The sequence below is a fragment of the Epinephelus fuscoguttatus genome, linkage group LG15 (genome assembly GCF_011397635.1).
Source record: "Epinephelus fuscoguttatus linkage group LG15, E.fuscoguttatus.final_Chr_v1".
Classification (NCBI taxonomy): Eukaryota; Metazoa; Chordata; class Actinopteri; order Perciformes; family Serranidae; genus Epinephelus; species Epinephelus fuscoguttatus.
Window position 1 is genome coordinate 30719674 of NC_064766.1, and position 19265 is coordinate 30738938.

General features: G+C 40.4%; 2 protein-coding genes across 2 annotated transcripts; both read left to right on the top strand.

The window, feature by feature from the left end:
* Positions 1 to 1069: 1069 nt before the first annotated feature.
* On the top strand, positions 1070 to 11603 carry LOC125902468 (protein FAM102B-like). Its single transcript, XM_049598815.1, has 11 exons — positions 1070 to 1357; positions 3516 to 3636; positions 3925 to 3954; positions 4451 to 4567; positions 5820 to 5866; positions 7617 to 7720; positions 7901 to 7996; positions 8125 to 8317; positions 8500 to 8636; positions 10404 to 10467; positions 10708 to 11603. Exons 1-11 carry the CDS (start codon positions 1212 to 1214, stop codon positions 10748 to 10750), a joined length of 1098 nt encoding a protein of 365 aa, XP_049454772.1. The 5' UTR covers positions 1070 to 1211; the 3' UTR covers positions 10751 to 11603.
* Positions 11604 to 12617: 1014 nt separating this feature from the next.
* Positions 12618 to 18393, top strand: prpf38b (pre-mRNA processing factor 38B). Its single transcript, XM_049598334.1, has 6 exons — positions 12618 to 13050; positions 13662 to 13730; positions 13911 to 14062; positions 15096 to 15156; positions 16380 to 16615; positions 16976 to 18393. Exons 1-6 carry the CDS (start codon positions 12841 to 12843, stop codon positions 17655 to 17657), a joined length of 1410 nt encoding a protein of 469 aa, XP_049454291.1. The 5' UTR covers positions 12618 to 12840; the 3' UTR covers positions 17658 to 18393.
* Positions 18394 to 19265: the final 872 nt, after the last annotated feature.

Here is a 19265-nt window from a genome sequence, read left to right on the forward strand (position 1 = left end):
ATCATACTAGCTGTATTTTCCCCTGACCTTTGCTCCTAGTGTTTCTCTATTATGTCAAATCAGTGAAGATTGATAGGATTGAGAACTATTGTTTGATCCCTGTGGAGCAGTATTGTAATATTTACAATATGTTATTCTATCAAATATTTAGTTAACTGACACTGTCAAAGAAACAGTGAAATTGAGCAGTACACTGTACTGTACTCTGGAAAGTAGAAAAGTACATAGTGACATGAAAAGACTAAAGTAAAGAGCAAATAACTTAAATTTGAATTTGAGTAAATGTTTGTACATTATTTACATCCATCTCTGGGTTGTTAAAGATAAAACCCCTCAACAGTAGTCTATATAAAATGGCTACAGTTTGCCCCACCTCACCCAGCTACGCCATTAAAATGTTGCTTACACGTTAATGCATCAGTTTTAATAATCCAGTAACGTAATGTATATATGGCATGACCACTCTGTTGGTATTTTAAGCACATTTTACTGAGGATACTTCTGTACTTTTGAGTAAACAATTGAAGACTTTCACTAGTGTAGTCCTGAAGTCAGAGTGGTTTTGTTACTTTCACTGAAGTATACTCCAACCTATAGGAATACTGAATACTTTTTCCACAGTCATTAGTTCAGACATAAATATGAGTGTGCTATAGCTGAATATCTTTAATAGCATTCATGGTCTATTCCTGTGTTGTAGTCAGTCCACCTACACATTGCAAGTTTAATTTCAGTCATTTGAACCATAGTAGCCTTCTGTATTTTGTTCAGTTTTGTCATATGCTTATTTTGCATTTCTTCTTTTTGTCACATGCCTCCGTAATGAAAGACATTGTCCTTTCAGTTTTCCCAACTTCTCTTTTGTGCCAGTGTAGTCACGGGAAGTTACTTCAGTGCATCCACTTTGAATGAGTATGGGCCGTGGGGTGTGAGACCACCACAACGTGACCTCGGTATTTGATTCTCTTTTTTCCCCCATGAGCTACAGTGTCCAATCAAACGCTGGAATTTCCCTCGCGTCATGAATTGTATTTTTCAGTGGGTGGGAAGGAGGAGATTTGAACTTTGAATCGTGTCTGCAGACCAAAGCAACAGCCAGCAACAGCTGAGTGAGCAGCAGTGACAGGACAGCAGCAGCACGGAGCAGGGAAAGTGTTCAGCTGTCTGTCTGTCAGGACTCGTCGCGCCCCGGTTACTGACACTCGGATATCATGTCGTTCATTCTCATGAAGAAAAAGAGGTTTAAATTTAAAGTGGACTTCGACTTGGAGGAGTTGTCATCGGTGCCCTTCGTAAATGAAATTTTATTCTGTAAAGTTAGACTCGTGGATGGAGGCTTCGCCGAAGAGTCGTCTCGGTAAGATTTTTCTTTTCTATTTATAGCAACGGTTCAGAACAAGCTAAAATTAAATTAAGTTAAACGTGTTTTTGGCCATTTTTAGTCCCTGTTCAGTTTCCGTTAAACACCTGTTAAACATTCGACTTTGCCTTTGCATTCCTTGACATTTAACGTTTAACGTTATGTGTAGTTAACGTTTAGCTTCACCACAGTAGCTAGCTAAAAGGTGGGTTAACTAACGGTAAATTAACGCTAGCTAGCTGCTAGCTAAAACTTTAACTGTTTTAACTTAATGTTAACGTACTTAGTCAAGAGTTGAAGATTTGCAGCTGCATGTAAGGAGGAGGCTGTGGTTTAACGTAGTATTAAAAGAGCCAGTGGCACTAATTAGTTAAATAAAATATAAACTAAACAAATTTTAATGGAAAGAAATGCTAGTTTTTGTTAACCTGCGTAACGCCATACAGTTAATCAGAGCCGTTGCTAAGCAACCAGCACCGCGAACCACGTTTCCGCTCAAGTTATTCAGTCAGCAGTTGGGTATAAATAACGACAACGGCATAACGCTATTTGGAGATTATTTAATACACCAGAGACTCCTTATAGTGGTAAATTTATATCATGCTGATTTTCTCTCTGTTGTCATTTGCACATTTTGTTTTTTCCTCCATTGCAGTAAAGCGTACACGGTTAATTCCCTCGGGCCTGTGATTAGGACTGCTTGTAACGTTAGCTTTACAATGAGTCACTGTGGAAAAAAGTACACAGGCGTAGCACATGTCAACCGCTAAACCCTCATTACTTTGCCATGGTTACTCTGTGTATCAAAACACTGTGTACTTAGTTTTACCCTGCTCCAACCACAACTTTATTCTCTTTTTCAGACACAAGTATATTGACCATCCTCTAGGTGTATGAAAATACTGTTTTAAAACATTATTCCTATTTATACTACTTTTTTTCTTTTTAGATAATACATTAAAACTCTTTGTGCTATCTTTATGACATCAAACCATGAAAATTTAACTGGCAAAAATGTACTATAAAGCAGCACCATCAGCATTGTCTGCTCTGTACATTCTGCATGTACCCTGTGAATTCAGATGTACTAATACAGGCCAAAATCTATTTGCCTCAAAAGGCGGTCTTCTTCTCTAAAACAACCACATGTCAAGTACGGTGAGCATTGGACTGAAGTGTTTAGTACCCAGTTGGATTAGCAAATGTTTGCAAAGGATGATTGAATACGTCATCTAATATTACTTTGTGGAAGACAGCTTAAAGGTCCAGTGTGTAGGATTTAAGGAAATAGATTTGCCGAAGTAGAACATAATATAGTAGGTATATCACCTGAAAATAAGAACTGTCATGTTTTTGTTACCAAAGAATGAGCAGTTTATATCTACATGGTGAGCCAATTTGCCACCAACCTTGCCATGTTGCACCACCATGTTTCTACAGTAGCCCAAATATGGCCATCAGTGTTTCTGCATCAGCCACCATACTTAGTCATCCCTCTGCGATGAGCAGTGTCAGAAAAGCACTTATTTTTTTAACATGAAACTGTTAGAAAAGCATTTTTACCAGTTCAATCTCAGGGTCTGTTTGTGTTGGAGAGGAAGAGACCTCTGTGGATAGTTCAGCTCCCAATAAAAACCTCCTGAACAATGAACACTGAAGGAATTCTAACCAGGAGAATTTATAGCTGGTTGCAATCTGCAATCCTCACTCGTAGATGCCACTAAATCCCCCTGAATCTTATACACTGGACCTTTAAAGCCTAAATGAAGGTCATAAGCTCACTTTACAGACTAAATTAAACAAGTGCATTTACGTGGACATGAATAATCTGTTTATGAGGCCTATCCCGGTTATGATCATGTTTAGGATATGGTTGTTTACATGCTCAAACACATAAACTAGATACTCCAAAAACTTAGCCATGAATAGGTTACTCATGTCCATGTAAATACATTCAATATCATTTACTACATGTGTCTATATATTCTGATTAAAATTGGATGCACAACTTGTGCATCTGCCTCACACACTCTGTGGGTAAACCAAGCATTGACCTGGCAGATTTGGGGTTAATATCTGCTCTCTCAGTGTTCAGTATGCCTGTGTGTTTTTGTTTCTGTATGAAGAAGTGTTTCTACATGTACTTCTCTCACAGGGAGCCAGTCCAAGCCAACTCTGTACACTGGAGGAAGAGATTCTCTTTCATGTGTAAGATGAGTGCCAATGCTGGGACAGGTGTACTGGACCCTTGTGTGTGTCGGGTGTCTGTGCGCAAGGTACAGGACTTTTTTGGTTTTTTTGCCATCAAGCTCTTTTTTGTTGACACAACGAAAATGCAAAGTAGGAACAGATACTTAACTTACTGTAGCCTTGAATGTGCCACGAAAATATTTATGTACATAAGATCAGTGGCACTGTTAATTTGTAACCATATCAGAAGTGCTTTGTGCAGATTGTTGTCATACTGAAAGGAGTCAAAAAGGCTTCAATGAAAAAAGTGTGTGAGATAATGATGAATCAGATGAACGTAGACTCACTATGTGTTTGTGTTTTTGTCATTTTAGGAATTGAAGGGTGGAAAATCTTTTGCAAAGGTAACACTTTTGTTCTTAAGTGTGTAGACTGGCATTTGTTGTAAACACAGCAGGTGCCAGATATCCATTAGAACAGTCTTATCATAAAATTTATGTGATAACAGTCGGTCTCCAAGTGCCCTTAGAGGACATTTTGGGGAGTGTTTGTACAAGGAATGTTTTTATTTCTAGTTTCCGGTGTTGGTTACTGATTGAAAAATCTGTAAAACAAAACCCACGCTATGTTAACCAATAACTTTAATGATGAGTCAAAGAATTAGGTTATCCGATTTCTCAAGGATTCAAGGTCCCATCTAAGACACGTATATTGTGTTTCCAAAAACATGAGCTGGGCTGGATTTCTTCATATGTAGGTTACTGTATATATGTTTAATACCACAACATTATCCTAGGATGATGTTTTATGTACAAATAGGTTCTTAATGCTGGCACTTTTACAGACATAAACTGACTGTCAAATGGTTCTAATTGGTTGATCTCTTATATCCCTGTGCAGCTGGGCTTTGCTGACTTGAACCTGTCTGAGTTTGCTGGGTCTGGCAGCACCACAAGACGGTGTCTCCTGGAGGGATATGACACAAAGAACACCAGACAGGACAACTCAATTCTGAAGGTGAGGTAATGTTTAATGAATAGCTCTTAGTCTTTCTTTAAAGGAACAGGGTGTAAGATTTAGGGAGTATTAGTAGCATCTAATGCTGAGGATTGCAGATTGCAACCAGCTGAAACATCTCTCGGTTTGAATTCCTTTAGTGTTTATTGTTCAGGAGGTTTTTAACGGGAGCCAAAATTGAGCAGAGGTCCAAAACAAACAGACCAGGTGATTAAAACTGGTAAAAGCATTGAATAAAGCAGTTTTAAGTTACAAATCAGTGTTTCTCTGGCGCTTTTCAGCATTTTGGAGATGGGCTGCTTGCCCAGCACCTCCTCATGTGTGCTCCCCTGTTTCCTCTGATAACTTAAGAACCAAACGTTCAGGAGGTTTTTACCAGGAGCAGAATTATCTGCAGAAGTCTCTTCCTCTTCACAACAAACCGACCCACTGATATAAATCAGTAACAACACTCACTAAAGTAGTTTCACGTTAAAAAATCAGTATTTTTCCAACACGCGCATTGCAGAAGGGCTGCTTACTATGGTTTCCAATGCAAAAAAAATGAATGGCTCTATCTAGAGCCAGTATTTGGCTCATCTGTTCTTGGCTATCGTAGAAACACGACAGTGCGAAATAGCTATCTCCACAGAGAGCACCCACTTCGTATGTGGATATAAACAGCTCATTCAAAAACATGAGAATTCTGTTTTCAGATGATTGTACACTAAAGAAAACATTTATTATATCGTATTATATTTCTTTATATTCCATTTTCACCAAAATCCCCTCTAAATCCTACACACTGAACCTTTAAATATTGGTAGAAATTTCCTTAGGAGTGTTTGCCAAACTGGCAATGTTTTGGTGACGTCCAGTAATTTGCTCTTACATGTCTGTACAAATATAATTTGGTTTAGCGAACCGCAGATAAGCCTAAAACCTGTTCTTGCGCAACTATGTCGCTTTGCAAGTCACCAGCTCTTGAGTTCATCTGCAGATGTCGACACTTCCATTGGGAAAAGTTGAATTTATGTCATGGCTTGAAAAGTTGGATACCCTGACAGTTGATTCCACACATGTCTGAGCCTGTGAGCTGTAAAATACCTGAGACATGGGAATGAAATTTTTATTCTTTTTACCTGGGGCACAGATTTACAGTCGGCTTACATTGCACAAAATAACGAGAAAATTGAAGCTTTTTCCTGCCTCACAAATACAGTTGCTCTACAGCTTAAAACTGACATTACTATTCTTCCTTTTTCTCTTACAGGTTGTCATCACCACGCAACTTATGTCTGGAGACCCGTGTTTTAAAACGTAAGACCTCATTTTGACCTTATTCATCTGTTCATTTCTGTCACTCACCTTGAAAGTCTGAATATCATTTTAATTTAAAAACCTATTTCCAATTTAAGTAACTTGTGTTCAGCTTTAGTCAGCTACAAAAAGGTGGTTTTAAAGGAAGTCTGTCCCCCACTTACAAAAGTCTGCATGTAACCACAGAGGAAAGAGTTCTCATCACATCCTGTCTGTCACCTATCTGAAAATACACTCTACTGTCTGATATTTGAGACACTCACAGAGTTTCAAGTTCTGAAGTATTCTATTGTACCTGGGATTTTATGAGTCTTATCTGAGAGCTAATAACACCTCACCCAGATATTAATCTACCTCACCTCTGGAGTGAACAGCTGATATGTGATCAGCTCAGCCCTGTGGACGTAACATCTCTTTTGTCATGAGCCGTTTGTCACAAAGGACGTGATGTAACAACTCCCTCCTGCCAAAGCCTGTGCCATTTGCAAACAACTTTCGTCAACCAACACAAGTCTGTTTCTGTCCTCTCTCAAGCTCCAACTCCCTCTCAGTGTAATATTACACACGCCTAGGAGATGTCTAATGCGTAAACTTGAGGATAGCCTAGTCATTCATCCCACACAGTGTTACTCACTCTGTGTGATGGAACAAGAGAAATGACGCTCCTTTTTTCTTCACTGTTTGTCTGCCTCTCTGCCCACAATCCTGTGTTAAACATAGCATCTTAGTAGCAGAGAGGTGGGGTGTTCTGTGTTAATGTGAGGGACCTGCTGAGAAGCAATTGTGATTCTGTTTTAATAGACTTAGTATAAGACTGGCTCTGATGTTTGCTTACTGATTTATTCTAATGTCTGCAGTTTAGCCATTACACAGCATTTTTACATTTTTGATGACTGCAAACAAAAAACATCCCAGTGTTACTGCAGTATTTGGTGCCATCTATTCACCAGTAGAGGTGATAGTTTCTGACAGTTTTATGACATATCATCAGGCTCTGGATAAACAGTAGGTAAAGGAATGGCAGTGGCAACACCAGCGCCTTTCTGAAAAGTTCAGAGATTGTCAAATCAAAGTGCTCGAGGTGGCCCCACAAGAAAGCCAGAGCACTCTGAAAAAAGACACTGGGCTCAAGGCAGCTGCATACACTTTCTTCTCATTGGGAACAATTGAACAAGGATGCTAGTGCTCAGAAAAAAAACCCAGTGTGGTCACAGGCCCTTAGACCTTCCTTCCAAGTGGTATTATATTGTTCGTTTCATTTTGTGTTTTCCTCAGAGCCTAGCAACAGGTTTCTTTTTCTTTTGCAAAGTTTCCACAGTTAAGTTGTTCACCATCTGCCATTTCCTCTCTCAAGTAATCTGAAATAGCTACCGATAGCTTCTGGGAAAAACAATCAACGCTATCATCTTGCTGTTTTGGTTGCGAATTGGTTGACACACTTTCTTTGTGCCATAAGTTGAGGCTTAATTTTCCCGGGAGGTCGTACTTGGTGACAGACAGTGAATGCGAGGCTTATAGGGAACCAATCAAAACGCTGATGGTGTCATTATTCTATAGCCATTACATTGTGTGGTTAACATTTACCTCATGATAACTTCAAACAAAAAACTTGTCATTTTCCACTTTAATCAGGTTAGAGTCAAATTTTTATTTTCTCTAAACATCCTCACTGTTTATAAAGCAGTTAAAGGAGCTCTTATGACACCACCCTGCTTCTTGGTAACATCAGTCTTTCCTGTGATCCCTTTAGTCCCCCATCTACTGCCATGACTCTGGGAATCCCACAGGCTGAAGCAGAGTGTCTCCTCGAAGACAGAAAAGGAGGGGACCTGAACATATCCCATTCACTAACAGGTGTGTACATAAAGAGTTAAATAAGTTTGGTGTTCTTTACAATAGCAAGATGTTAGTCTCTCAGTTTACAGTAGTTTTGACAAGGTTCTACAAAGAACGAGAGTCAACAGTAACAGTTTCAAAAGTGTTTATGACAAAACTTATGATTGTAACATTTGTGTGTGTGTGTTTGTCATGTAGGAACTCCGGTCAAGTCTGTATCAGTCCCAGAGGAGCTGGTAGCATACGGTCACTCTAGAACACCCAGCCATACAAGTCAGCAGTCAAAAATCTCAGGTACCAAACACAGTGACACATTATTTATTTCCTTCAAACAAAAGCATCATTACTGCCACACCAGTCACACAAATCAGAAATATAACCTTTGTGGGGGGTTTTCTTATCTCTATTTGCTTCTCATGTAGGTTACAGCTCGAATCACTCCAGTTATACAGATCTGTCTCATCGGAGAAGCGCATCAGGAGGTTCTGCCTCCACAGGCATCGGCAGCATCCTGGAGCCCAGTGATCAGCAGGGGGAGAGCAGGATCACTCCCCCAGGTTCTGCAACCGGTCACCACTCATCTGAATACCCCTCTACTCCCGTTAAAGTTCCAAGGTCTGAATTTTCTTCTTGTCTTCTCACCTTTCCCTTTAACATATTTTCTATACTGGCTTGGGCCTTTGTGTATAAACAAACCTGGGGATCAGACTCTTAATATTTCCACCAAACATATTGTCTTATGTCTTTTATTTATAGCACATTTGTGTAATATTCCACGCTCTTTCTGTTTTGTTTAGACATCCAGTAAAGCAGAACTCAGTGGAGAATCAGCTGAAGAGAGTTGATGCCACCAGGGTGGATGCTGATGACATAATAGAGAAAATCCTGCAGAGCCAGGATTTCAGCCACAGCTTCTTGGACTCCAGTGCAGAGGGTGTGTACACTTAATCTCTAACTTGGTGGACTTATGAAGGCTGATTTTGGACAGTTGCCTACCATCCTGCTGGTGGAATCAAATTACTTCTGAGTTGTTGCAATGCAACAATGCAACGCCTTTAAGTACTTCCTTGAAATGCTGAATGATGATTAGATGTTCATGACTGCAAATCATAAATTGGTCATCAGTAAGACCATACTTACATACTCACCAGCCTAAATTTTAAGGTTTATTTGATTAGTGATTACAGAGGCTAGGTTACATATAATTTCTCTTAATGCCACAAGGTCAGTTTAACCTCACTGATAGCTGAGCACACATTGTGGCTGCCATGTTACAAACCCCTGTCCTTAACCAAGGACGTACTGTAGAGGTCAGACATTTGTTGGGTTAAGAGATGGTGAGTCTGCCATTTCACTGAGACTGGTGTTACATACATTTTATTGTGAAAGTGCATCTTTTCAACTACTTCCCTGGAAGTTCCTCAAAAGATCTCATCAGCGTCACCACAACATTCCCCTTTCAGCTGTAAACTATTTTCAGAATTTCTTGAAACAAAGGTAGCTTCCACACTGATATGTTTTAATTTTAAAACGGCATTTTGAAACAGAAACAATCTCCATGCACATGAGCGTCCATACTAACATGCCTGAAAGCATATATCACATAATCAGGCATGTACGTGGGCATGTGTGTGCTGAAGTAAACAGGAAGCAGATAGTCTTCTCTGCTACTGGTTGCGTAATTACAGAAATTACTACAGAGATGGTGCAAAGTAAGACCAGACATTTCTTTGCTTGGACCGACGATGAGGTGGAAATGTTACTGAAAGACTTGGACAGAGCCTTCTGTCTGTACTCTGCGTACATTTCCTCTGTATTTGTGCATCTTTTCTGAAAGCTTAGAGATACAGACACAACAAGACCGTAGGGGTGGTGTAGCTTGGTTCAAGTGAGACATGACTGAAGGACGTGACGAAGATATTTATAAAATCAATAAAATCACAAATTGGTAATGCAGTGAAAAGTTCTCCATCCATGTCATGATGTATTTAATGGGCTCACAGACAACTGTCGTCTACAACACTGCCTCTGTTCAAAGGTACTTTACGACCTCCTCCACTGTCGCTGGTTATTGCTATGTGAAACTTTTGACTCTGCCCTCTAGTGCCATCTATTGGATGTATCTATGGCAACAGGAGGGACGCATAGGCATATGTGGGCAATGACGTTCACAACATTTGAAAAGAACATATTTGCTTTTGTACTTCAAGGGAATGTCAATGAGCCTTGAGGCAGTCAAGGCCACAGAAGACAGATTTAGAGTTACTGCAAAGCAAAAACATCAGCATATCAAAGTGACACAGGGAGCATGATCAATGGCCAGAGGATGCCATGGCAATGGGAAAGGGGTAACATTACACTCATGAGAAGAATGAAATCACCACCGGTATATCGGCCTAGCTTTAATGTTTTGGATTGACATATCGTGATTGATAAAACCCAATCAGGGAGCGAACGTGGGTGTCTGCGTCATGGTTTTCAAAAGTCTCTGTATCTACCTATCCAGACAAAAACACAAGTTTTCAAAGGTCTTCATTTTACAGGCTTCAAAATGCCGAAGTAGTGTGGACGCTAGATATATAAGTAGCAATAGTTACGCGTTTTCAAGCAAAAATGTATCAGTGTGGATGTAGCCTAAGTGTGAGCAATGTGTCGGCAGTATACTTATTTCTGATCTGTTTGTGTGTTTGTGTTGCTGCAGAGGAGGGGCTCAGCTTGTTTGTCGGTCCTGGTGGGAGTACAGCCTTGGGAAGCCAGCATATGAGGTGGGTGTGATTATGTAACTGTGGATTGTGGGTGTCACGCAGCAGGCGTTCATTACACATCTAAATTCATAACAGATATGCTAAATGGGGATTCTAATAAGCCATCTGTTGACCACATGTTGAGATCATTTTAATTTCACAACATAGTGTTAGTCCTGCTCGTACAAAAATGGACCACAGCCAGGTCAGATGACCCCCCACGTTTCCTGTCATGTAACATATTGTGGCATTCTCTTTCAGGGTCACAGCTGGAGCCTTTGAGCAGGTGGTGATCAAGCGCTAGGCTTTGGGAAGCATGTGCCCGTCATAAAGGGTGCTGTATTACACTGATGTGGGGGACACAAGACTGAGTTGTTGAGGTGCCATCAGATCTTTCGCCTGCCTCACTCCAAGAGATTTGGTTTCTCTTACACAATCCCTCTGGAGCTGACCTACAGAGTCTGTTGGCCAGGAGAGCCCCCTTGTGTTCAAGACGTGGAGGTGAAAGCCACATTACTGGAACACTGTGGTGACTGAGATAACCAGTGTACTGACATTTCTGTTGATCTTCTTCTATGAAAACTGTCATACTAAGCCTTAGTACTGTAATTGTGCACATATTGTTCAGCCATCTTGGTGTCATTTAAGCTGTTAAGGGGTCTCTCTGCTATTTTAAGATTATGTTAAGTATCTAACATGCCTTCACTTTGGTATGGCTGATTTTGTTTCACCATAAGTGGCTGGAGGGGGGGAGACTGCGTCTGTTCCTTGAAGTCGTATATTTAAAGTAATATAAAACTGACATTTTGAAATTTACTGTTGCAGCTTATGCCAATTATAGATAAACACCTCTGTTCACCTGGTTGTGAGGGAGGATGACTGCATTTTAATACCACAAAGTTTTTATGTTTTGTTTCTTCTGTCTATTTTGTGTGAGAATGTACATATGGCTGTTGACTGTACAGTCATAAGTAATGAATTTATTTTTACCACAGATTTTATAAATGTGCCAGACTTAGTAGAATGTATATTTGCTGCCACTCAAGAAGTCATAACTAACGTATGTAAGCTATATATATGTATTGAAAGTCAACTGTTTTAAAATATATGTTGTTTTGAAGGCCAAATAAAAACGTGAAACTCTGGATTACTCCAAACCACTTTATGTGCTGCATTTTACCAGTTTTTTTGCAGAAGGGTGTAGAGGACATTTTGGCAACACAGAAATGAAAATAAAATAGAAAATTACAATTAAATTAGATTAGAGGGGTAATTTAAATTGGCAGTAGTAATCGACACAACCAAAATCATACAACACTAACATCATAGAATCATAAAATAAATAGACATAAGTACATATAACATACAGCAGATGTCACCATGAAATGAATTGCAGTCCAATACAACTAGAATGAAAAGGTGACTTGATTAAAAACCCAACTGCTGATGGGACAAAAGACCTCAGATATCTTTTTGATTTGGCCCTCTGAAGGAATGTAAACCTCCTGCTTGATGCCAGGACCTGGAACTCTTCATGAAGAGGATGATTAGGGTCTACCAAGATGGCCTTTGCCCTCTGGGTGGCTCTAACCTGGTAAAAATGACCAAGATCTCTCAAGTCAGTGCCAAAGCTCTTCTAATGGAGTTTTAAAATATCTCCCAGCCTGCTATTTATCAGCCATGCTAAGGTTTCCAAACAAGCAGATTATGACAAATGTTATAACTGACTCAATAAAAGTGCAATCTATCCACATTAAAACCCCTCCAGGAAAATAATCTCTTAGTGCAAAAAGCAATTTAGCAAATTAATAATTTCATTTTATTTTACTACCCTTGTCATCAGGCCAAGTTAAGTGTAGTAAAAAAAACAAGCTAAAAGAGGAAGTTGTTATGAAAATGGATATTGTAACATTGAAATTTCCGGTTAGGGCAAAATACATAAACATTGATATAGATCGCAAAAAAGAGACAGCATCTTTTTAAATACACCATGATATAATAATTGTACACATTCTTTACAGTATTTTTAGATATATGTGTTTGTACGGTCATTGATTTTACAGTTGGTGTCTGAATACCTGAGAAATAAATTATTGTATGGTGCATTCATGTTTTAATTCTACAAGAAGAAAAAAAAAATCATTCACCGTGATGACGTAATCAACAGTCGGTTCACACTGCACCACCAACAGTTACAGTTCCGGTTCCACCTCGCAACAGCACCTTAGCTACAACGACGGCGGGAAGTTTTTATTATCAATTTAACCACAAAACAGCAACAACTAACCGGACGAAACTGTAAACGGTCGACATTTCACTATTTTACATTGATGGATCTGTAATCGGAAACACGCTAGCTGTACACTAAGCTTCACGGCGTGGGATTCAGCTAACATGGCTAACGTCGGAAACCAGCTACCAACACAGGCCGTTAGTAAGCCTGCACCAGGGAAACATGGAAATGTATTGCCCCTGTGGGGCAACGAAAAGACTATGAACCTCAACCCAATGATTCTCACAAATGTGCTGTCTTCGCCGTATTTTAAAGTCCAGCTTTATGAACTAAAGACCTACCACGAAGTCGTGGACGAAATCTACTTCAAGGTAACATCAGCTAATGCTAAACCGCATGCTAGTTAGGTAACCACTGTTGAGTCAAGCTAACGGTACCGGGGTAGTATTGTGCTTTACTGCAGTCGTTAAATAACAAGGGAGGCTGGGACCAGACACGGCTGGTTGTCACTAACTAAGCTTGAGGACTCGGAAATGTGTCCTCTCATATCACGCTATAGCGCCCAAATATGTCATGTTCATTATAAGTAACGTTAACTTGTCAGTAAGCTAACGCTAACTGACGTTAGCGCTTAAGCTAAAGCAAACAAGGCGCCGCTGTTTGGCTGCCTTAAGAAATACAGACTTACGCAAGTTAAACGTTACGTCTTGTGTACTCCGAATTAGTTACAGTTCCATTCATTTAATAGTTTAACAGTAGGTTAAAAGCAGTTTACCATTGTTATTTATACAAGTTATCTGTGAATAAAGACGGGAAATACCGTGATAGTCTAAGCGTTTGTAATGAATCCTGAAATATAAGCCGTTAGATAGATGGCCGGGATCTCTCAGATGTGATGTGTGTACAACGGCAGCTCAGATCAAGTCTTAAAGACACGTCTTAATGTTTAATCTTTCCTCACTATTGATCTGTGTGTCCACAGGTGACTCACGCGGAGCCTTGGGAAAAAGGAAGCAGAAAGACCGCAGGCCAGACTGGAATGTGCGGAGGGGTAAGTGAGAAGTACGTGCTTTTTATATTCCCCATCTTTTCCCCCCTCTTCATTTCGCTTACCAGTCTGGAGGATGATGATTTACAAGTACGACACACATACTGATAGCAAAGGGTCAGTCGCTGTGTATAGGTTTGCTGTCAATGTTGTGCTTTACTAATGTGTCTTCACTCTTGTTAGGTGCGCGGAGTCGGGACTGGTGGTATTGTGTCTACTGCTTTCTGTCTTCTATACAAGTTGTTTACTCTCAAGCTGACTCGCAAACAGCTGATGGGTCTGATCACTCACACAGACTCTCCATACATCAGGGCTCTCGGCTTCATGTACATAAGGTATGCATTTTGTTTGAGACTGCCACATTTGGCCAACAGAATTCTCTTATGGAGTTTTTTTCTTTTAGACTTTAAAAGATGTTGTGTATTACTTGACATTGTCACAATTTAGATAAACATTTTGGTTGCTCATTTCCCTGCTTGTTCCAGAAGAAAGATGTTATTGGGGCAATGATGTAATTTATATAATTTCAAAGACCTCATTGGATAAGTGAGTTGATAGATATTAACAGATGATTATAGACAATTCACTCTGATGCATCCATCTATGTCTAAGATATATATAAGGGGAAATTGGCTACATCATTGATGCTGCGTTCAAATCAGGAAAAGTTTTACTTACTGTCAAAAATATCAATTTATCAATACACATTACAAACAGTTTTAGTACTCATTTTCTGCAGTATTGATACACTGATACCAGCTGCACTTCCTTGCTCTCTTACTGTATATGTTTACTTAAGTCATTCTGCCTTTCTATGCTACTAACAAATGAAAGCAAAGTTGTAGTCATCATTTTATAGCATTGTTATTTATGGTATAATAAAATGAATAATTTTATGTCCTTAATGTCATTTTTCCCCATGGTGTACTGTTGTCATGGTACTTCAATTTCTAACTTCAGTTACAATACCTTAAAAAATATTGCTATTCAGTACCATGGGAAAAATTGACACTGAGAGCATAAAATTCATATTTTTAATAAAACATAGATATAAGAAAAAGAACAGGAAAGTACAGCTCGTACCATTGTGTCAATACTGTGGAAAATGAGTATTGAAATTGTTTAAAATATTCATCATCTATGTATTGATAATCAGTATTTTTGACAGCACAACTGTGGTATGGAAAATTATATTGATTGTCAATATTACACTAAATCTTTGCCTATATTAACATCACCTGTCTGAAAATCAGTGTATGAGGTATAATGCGAACAGCACTATAAAAACATTATTTAAAATTATAACTGCAACGTGATTCTCTGATGTTTTTTGCTCATGTTGTGCTCCTTTGTTTCCTTTCTCCACAGATACACTCAGCCCCCAGCAGATTTGATAGAATGGTACGACGGCTTCCTGGATGATGAGGAGGTATGTCACCTCGGGTAATGATTTGATGTTTCTTTTTCTCCATCAAATACACAGTCACACAACATACATTAGAAGCTGTCCGTTTCCCTCCCACCTTGTGATGCTCATAGCTGATTTTTCACCTTTGCCTTCATTTGGCTTAATTGTCCCCAGTTTTCATCCTCTAAACCTGAGTAGCTAGGTTACTTGCTCACTGCTCTGCTGCTGGGTTTTATCGGGGTAAGTACCATGTATGATGCTGAGTAAATCTTTCAGTTAATGTAACATTAAGGCATGCCCTTTGTTTTTTTGCTAAAGCTTTTATCAGGACTTGTTGCACAAAACTAAATTTGGGATAAACAGCGATTGGAGCAGTCATATGAATACACAAACAGACAGATAATACAAACTATACAACACATGTCAACTGATGCATATCTGTTGTGTTTTCACTGTATTTAATTTGATCCCAGGCTGTGCAGCCAGGCCTCCTTTGATGTTCTGTTGCATTATATTTGAATTGATCATATGAAATCCTACCCAACTGGTTAATTCCCCTGTTTTTTTCTTTAGATGCCCACTGTGCAGCAGGTGAATTGGATATTGTATCTCAGCACTGTTGGGCTGCGTGTGTGAGTGGAAAGCAGCTGTTCTCTACCATATGAAGTCAATAACTCTTCAACTGGTGTGCACTTGCCTACCTGCTCCAGTCTGTGCTTACACTGTGGGTGTATTTTATGCTCTAGTGGCCCCTTATGAGTCCATTGTGCTTTTGGGAGGCTGAAGAATGAAGCCATGTGGCTCAGTGACAATGTGTCTTAATGTTTTTGATTGCCACTCTCCCTTCCCTTCATATCTGTCTGTGAACAGTAGATCCAACCACTTTTTGGAGATGCTGTTCAAAACAGATGATGTGAAAGAAAAGGGGGTGGATCTTACAAATATAATATTTGCTTGATCATTAAAGCTCACATTGTAAGTACAGACTCCAGAAATACCAGACAGTTTAGATGAGGCAAAGTTTCTTTTAACATTTATACTTTTGTTTCCTCTTTATAATCATCAGTTAAATTAATTTGAGAGATTAAGCTAGATGAACAGAGGTGAAGGTTCAGTACTTGGTCATCACAAAATTGCTTTTTGATTTGAGGCAAGATTGAAAAAAGCGATCAGATTTACCTCTGTCCTGCCCATACCCTGCTAATTGACTTTTTCTACGTCTCTCTCCCACCGTTTGATTCCAGGAGCTCGACGTAAAGGCAGGAGGCGGCTGTGTGATGACCATCGGAGAGATGCTGCGCTCCTTCTTGACCAAACTGGAGTGGTTCTCCACTCTGTTCCCTCGTATCCCAGTGCCTGTGCAGAAGATTATTGACCAGCAGATGAAGGCCAGGCCTCGCAAGATTGCGCCGAAGGAGACACAGGAGGAGGATGTTGCAGTGGCAGAGGCAGGGAGGCAAGGAGAACGACGCCGCTCCAGGTAACAGAGTTAATGCTTCAAACTTTTTAGTGTTAACTTAATCTTTGTCAATGGCAAGGATATTTTTGATCTATACTGCACTTTGCACCACCCAGGTCTAGTAGGAGTTAGCTAGCTGTGCCACTCATTCTCCAGTTATCGCTTGTAACACCCTAATGGTGACACCCTCTTTCTTAAAAGTTGCTTACTGGTTAATGGGTGTTGTGCTATCAACAGCAAATTAATTGAAACTGGCATCCCTATTCCCTAACCAATCTTGTCTTTCCTATCATTTTGCAACCAATTAGAATGGAAAGAATGTCTGCGCCAACTCTGGCCATGACGTTAAATTGCTTGATGCTATATTACTTTTCTCATCAGGACACCCAGACGGACACCGAGCCCCCGAAGGTCACCAAAGCGGTCAAGGAGTAGGAGCCACCACCGCGAGAAAGAGCGCCACGGCCCCAGCTTTGACCGAGAGCTGGAGAGGGAGCGTGACCGCCAGAGGAAGGAGAGGGAGGGCAGGGACCGCGACAGAGATAGGGAGAGAGGGGACCGAGGGGACAGGGAGAGACGGCGGTCCCGCAGCACTGACAGGAACCAAGACCGGCGAGAACGTAGAAGAAGCCGCAGCGGCAGCCGGGACCGAAGGAACGAACGCAGAGACAAAGAAAGAGACGGCGGGGATGACAGGAGCAGGAGGAAGGACAGGGAACACCATAAAGATAGAGGCGCCGAGAGGGAGAGGTCCAAGGATAGAAAGAACAGGGGAGAGACGGATGACAGGAGGCACAAAGATGACAGGGACAGGCACCGAGAAGAGAGGAAGGCCAAAAGGTCAAGCCGGAGTCGAAGCAGGGAGAGGAGGCACAAAAGCGGGGGAGAGGAGAAGAGCAGGAAAAGAGAGCGCAGCCACAGCAGAGATAGAGACAGGGACAGAGATGGAGAACAGCGTTCTCACAAACGTAGTGGTAGCAAAGAGAGGAGCCATCATCAGCGAGAGTCCAGTAATGACCATAGTAGACATAGTGAACGCAGAAGGAGTCAGAGCACTGAGTAAATGTCGCCTCCCAGCAATATTACTTCTTATTCTCCTGTGTTTTTCTTCCTTTTTTTCTACCCAGTTGTCTGCTCTGTCACTTGTGCTAAAGAGAAGGAATGTCAGCACATTGGACATCTGGAGTTGTTGTCTTTGGCCAATGTATTGTTGCTTTCCATTTATGTTTTTCTGCCTTTTTCACTCCCCCATTAGCCCATTGTTAGTCCTCACTTGAAATTTGAAAAGTGACAAAATGGCATTTTAATTTTTTATGGTGCGTTCGTTTCCCTTCAGCAAGATGTGGGTTTGTAAATAGCGTTCCACAGGCTGTCTACACACCATGAAAGGTCTGAGTTGCATTGCTTGCTGGGTCGGGTGCAGTCAGTGCCGAAAGCTCAGCTCAACAAACGTCATAATTTATGTAATTTATACAGAATTACTGATATTTTCAGGCGGTACAAAAGCCAAAACATTTTAAATTTTGACTAATATTACAGGGCATATGTCTGGATTTTTCTTCATATTTAATCTTCTTGGTGAGCTGTACTGTGACGCTTTGAAGGTACACCAGCGGTGTGGCTCGGCACAAAGCAACTCTCTCCACGGTCCTGTGTAGACAGCCTGAGAATGTTTTCATCCTGTAAAGGGCAGTCCGCAAAGGGTAATTTTTTTACCACACACACTGAGCCCTGCCTGTGCTGTGTTTGGGTTATTGCTCTGTTGCAGTTTGTTTTCTAATAAAACACTTTTACAAACATGTGCTGTTCTCATTTTGAATATACAAGAACAGATCACTAATAGAAATTGAAGACAAAATTGAGAGAAAAGCAAATAGTATTTTTGATGATTTTATTAGAATGTCTGAAAATAATTTCCATATTAAATACACATTTAGAAATGGTAAAAAGTAAATACTCTGGACATGTGAAACACTTCCTGATATATTAACTTTCAGATACTAATATATAATTTACAAAAGTGATTAAAATATGTAAAAGCAAGAGGAACAAAGCTCTAAATACAAAACATAACCTCAACCAACAGCAGACAAAAGATCAATGAAGGCTTTTTACATGCATAGAGTAGAGAAATCCTTTGGGCTCGGGCATCTTCCATTGTGTCGTGCCTTATGAAACTATTGTGCAGCTTATGGCAGGTAAATGTCACAAACCCATGCTAATTCCCATGTGCTACTAGTCTTAAATGTCAAAAACGCTGTCACCTTGACAGTCACACCATCACATTTTAATCGGGACATGTATGCAGATGTCTAGCTTTGTCTACTGAAGTGTACTTTTACCAGGGAAGCCCCTGCCCTGTTTGACGCACACGGGCTCTGACTCTGGTCCGCTGGTTGCAGAGTTCTCAGCTGACACAGAGAAACAGTAGTTAGAGTTCAAGCTCAGGTCAGTGAGAAGGACACGCTCGCCATACACTGTCATCTCCTGATGCTCACTGGAGCTGCCTTGATTCCTGATAACCAGGTTGTAATGGGTGGCATCATCCACTTGAGACCACTCAATAACAATAACTGACTCTACTTGGGTGACATTCAGCACGGGAGCTGGGAGGCATCCTGGTGGGGAGAGACAAATCACAGTTGTGAATTAGGTGCCATCATTTAGCTTT

Coding starts and splice junctions, on each gene's coding strand:
- LOC125902468 (XM_049598815.1), top strand. CDS start 1,212: ATGTCGTTCATTCTCATGAAGAAAAAGAGGTTTAAATTTAAAGTGGAC. Junction 1,358..3,515: donor TTCGCCGAAGAGTCGTCTCG/GTAAGATTTTTC, acceptor CTTCTCTCACAG/GGAGCCAGTCCAAGCCAACT. Junction 10,468..10,707: donor TTGGGAAGCCAGCATATGAG/GTGGGTGTGATT, acceptor ATTCTCTTTCAG/GGTCACAGCTGGAGCCTTTG.
- prpf38b (XM_049598334.1), top strand. CDS start 12,841: ATGGCTAACGTCGGAAACCAGCTACCAACACAGGCCGTTAGTAAGCCT. Junction 14,063..15,095: donor CTCGGCTTCATGTACATAAG/GTATGCATTTTG, acceptor CTTTCTCCACAG/ATACACTCAGCCCCCAGCAG. Junction 16,616..16,975: donor GGAGAACGACGCCGCTCCAG/GTAACAGAGTTA, acceptor TTTTCTCATCAG/GACACCCAGACGGACACCGA.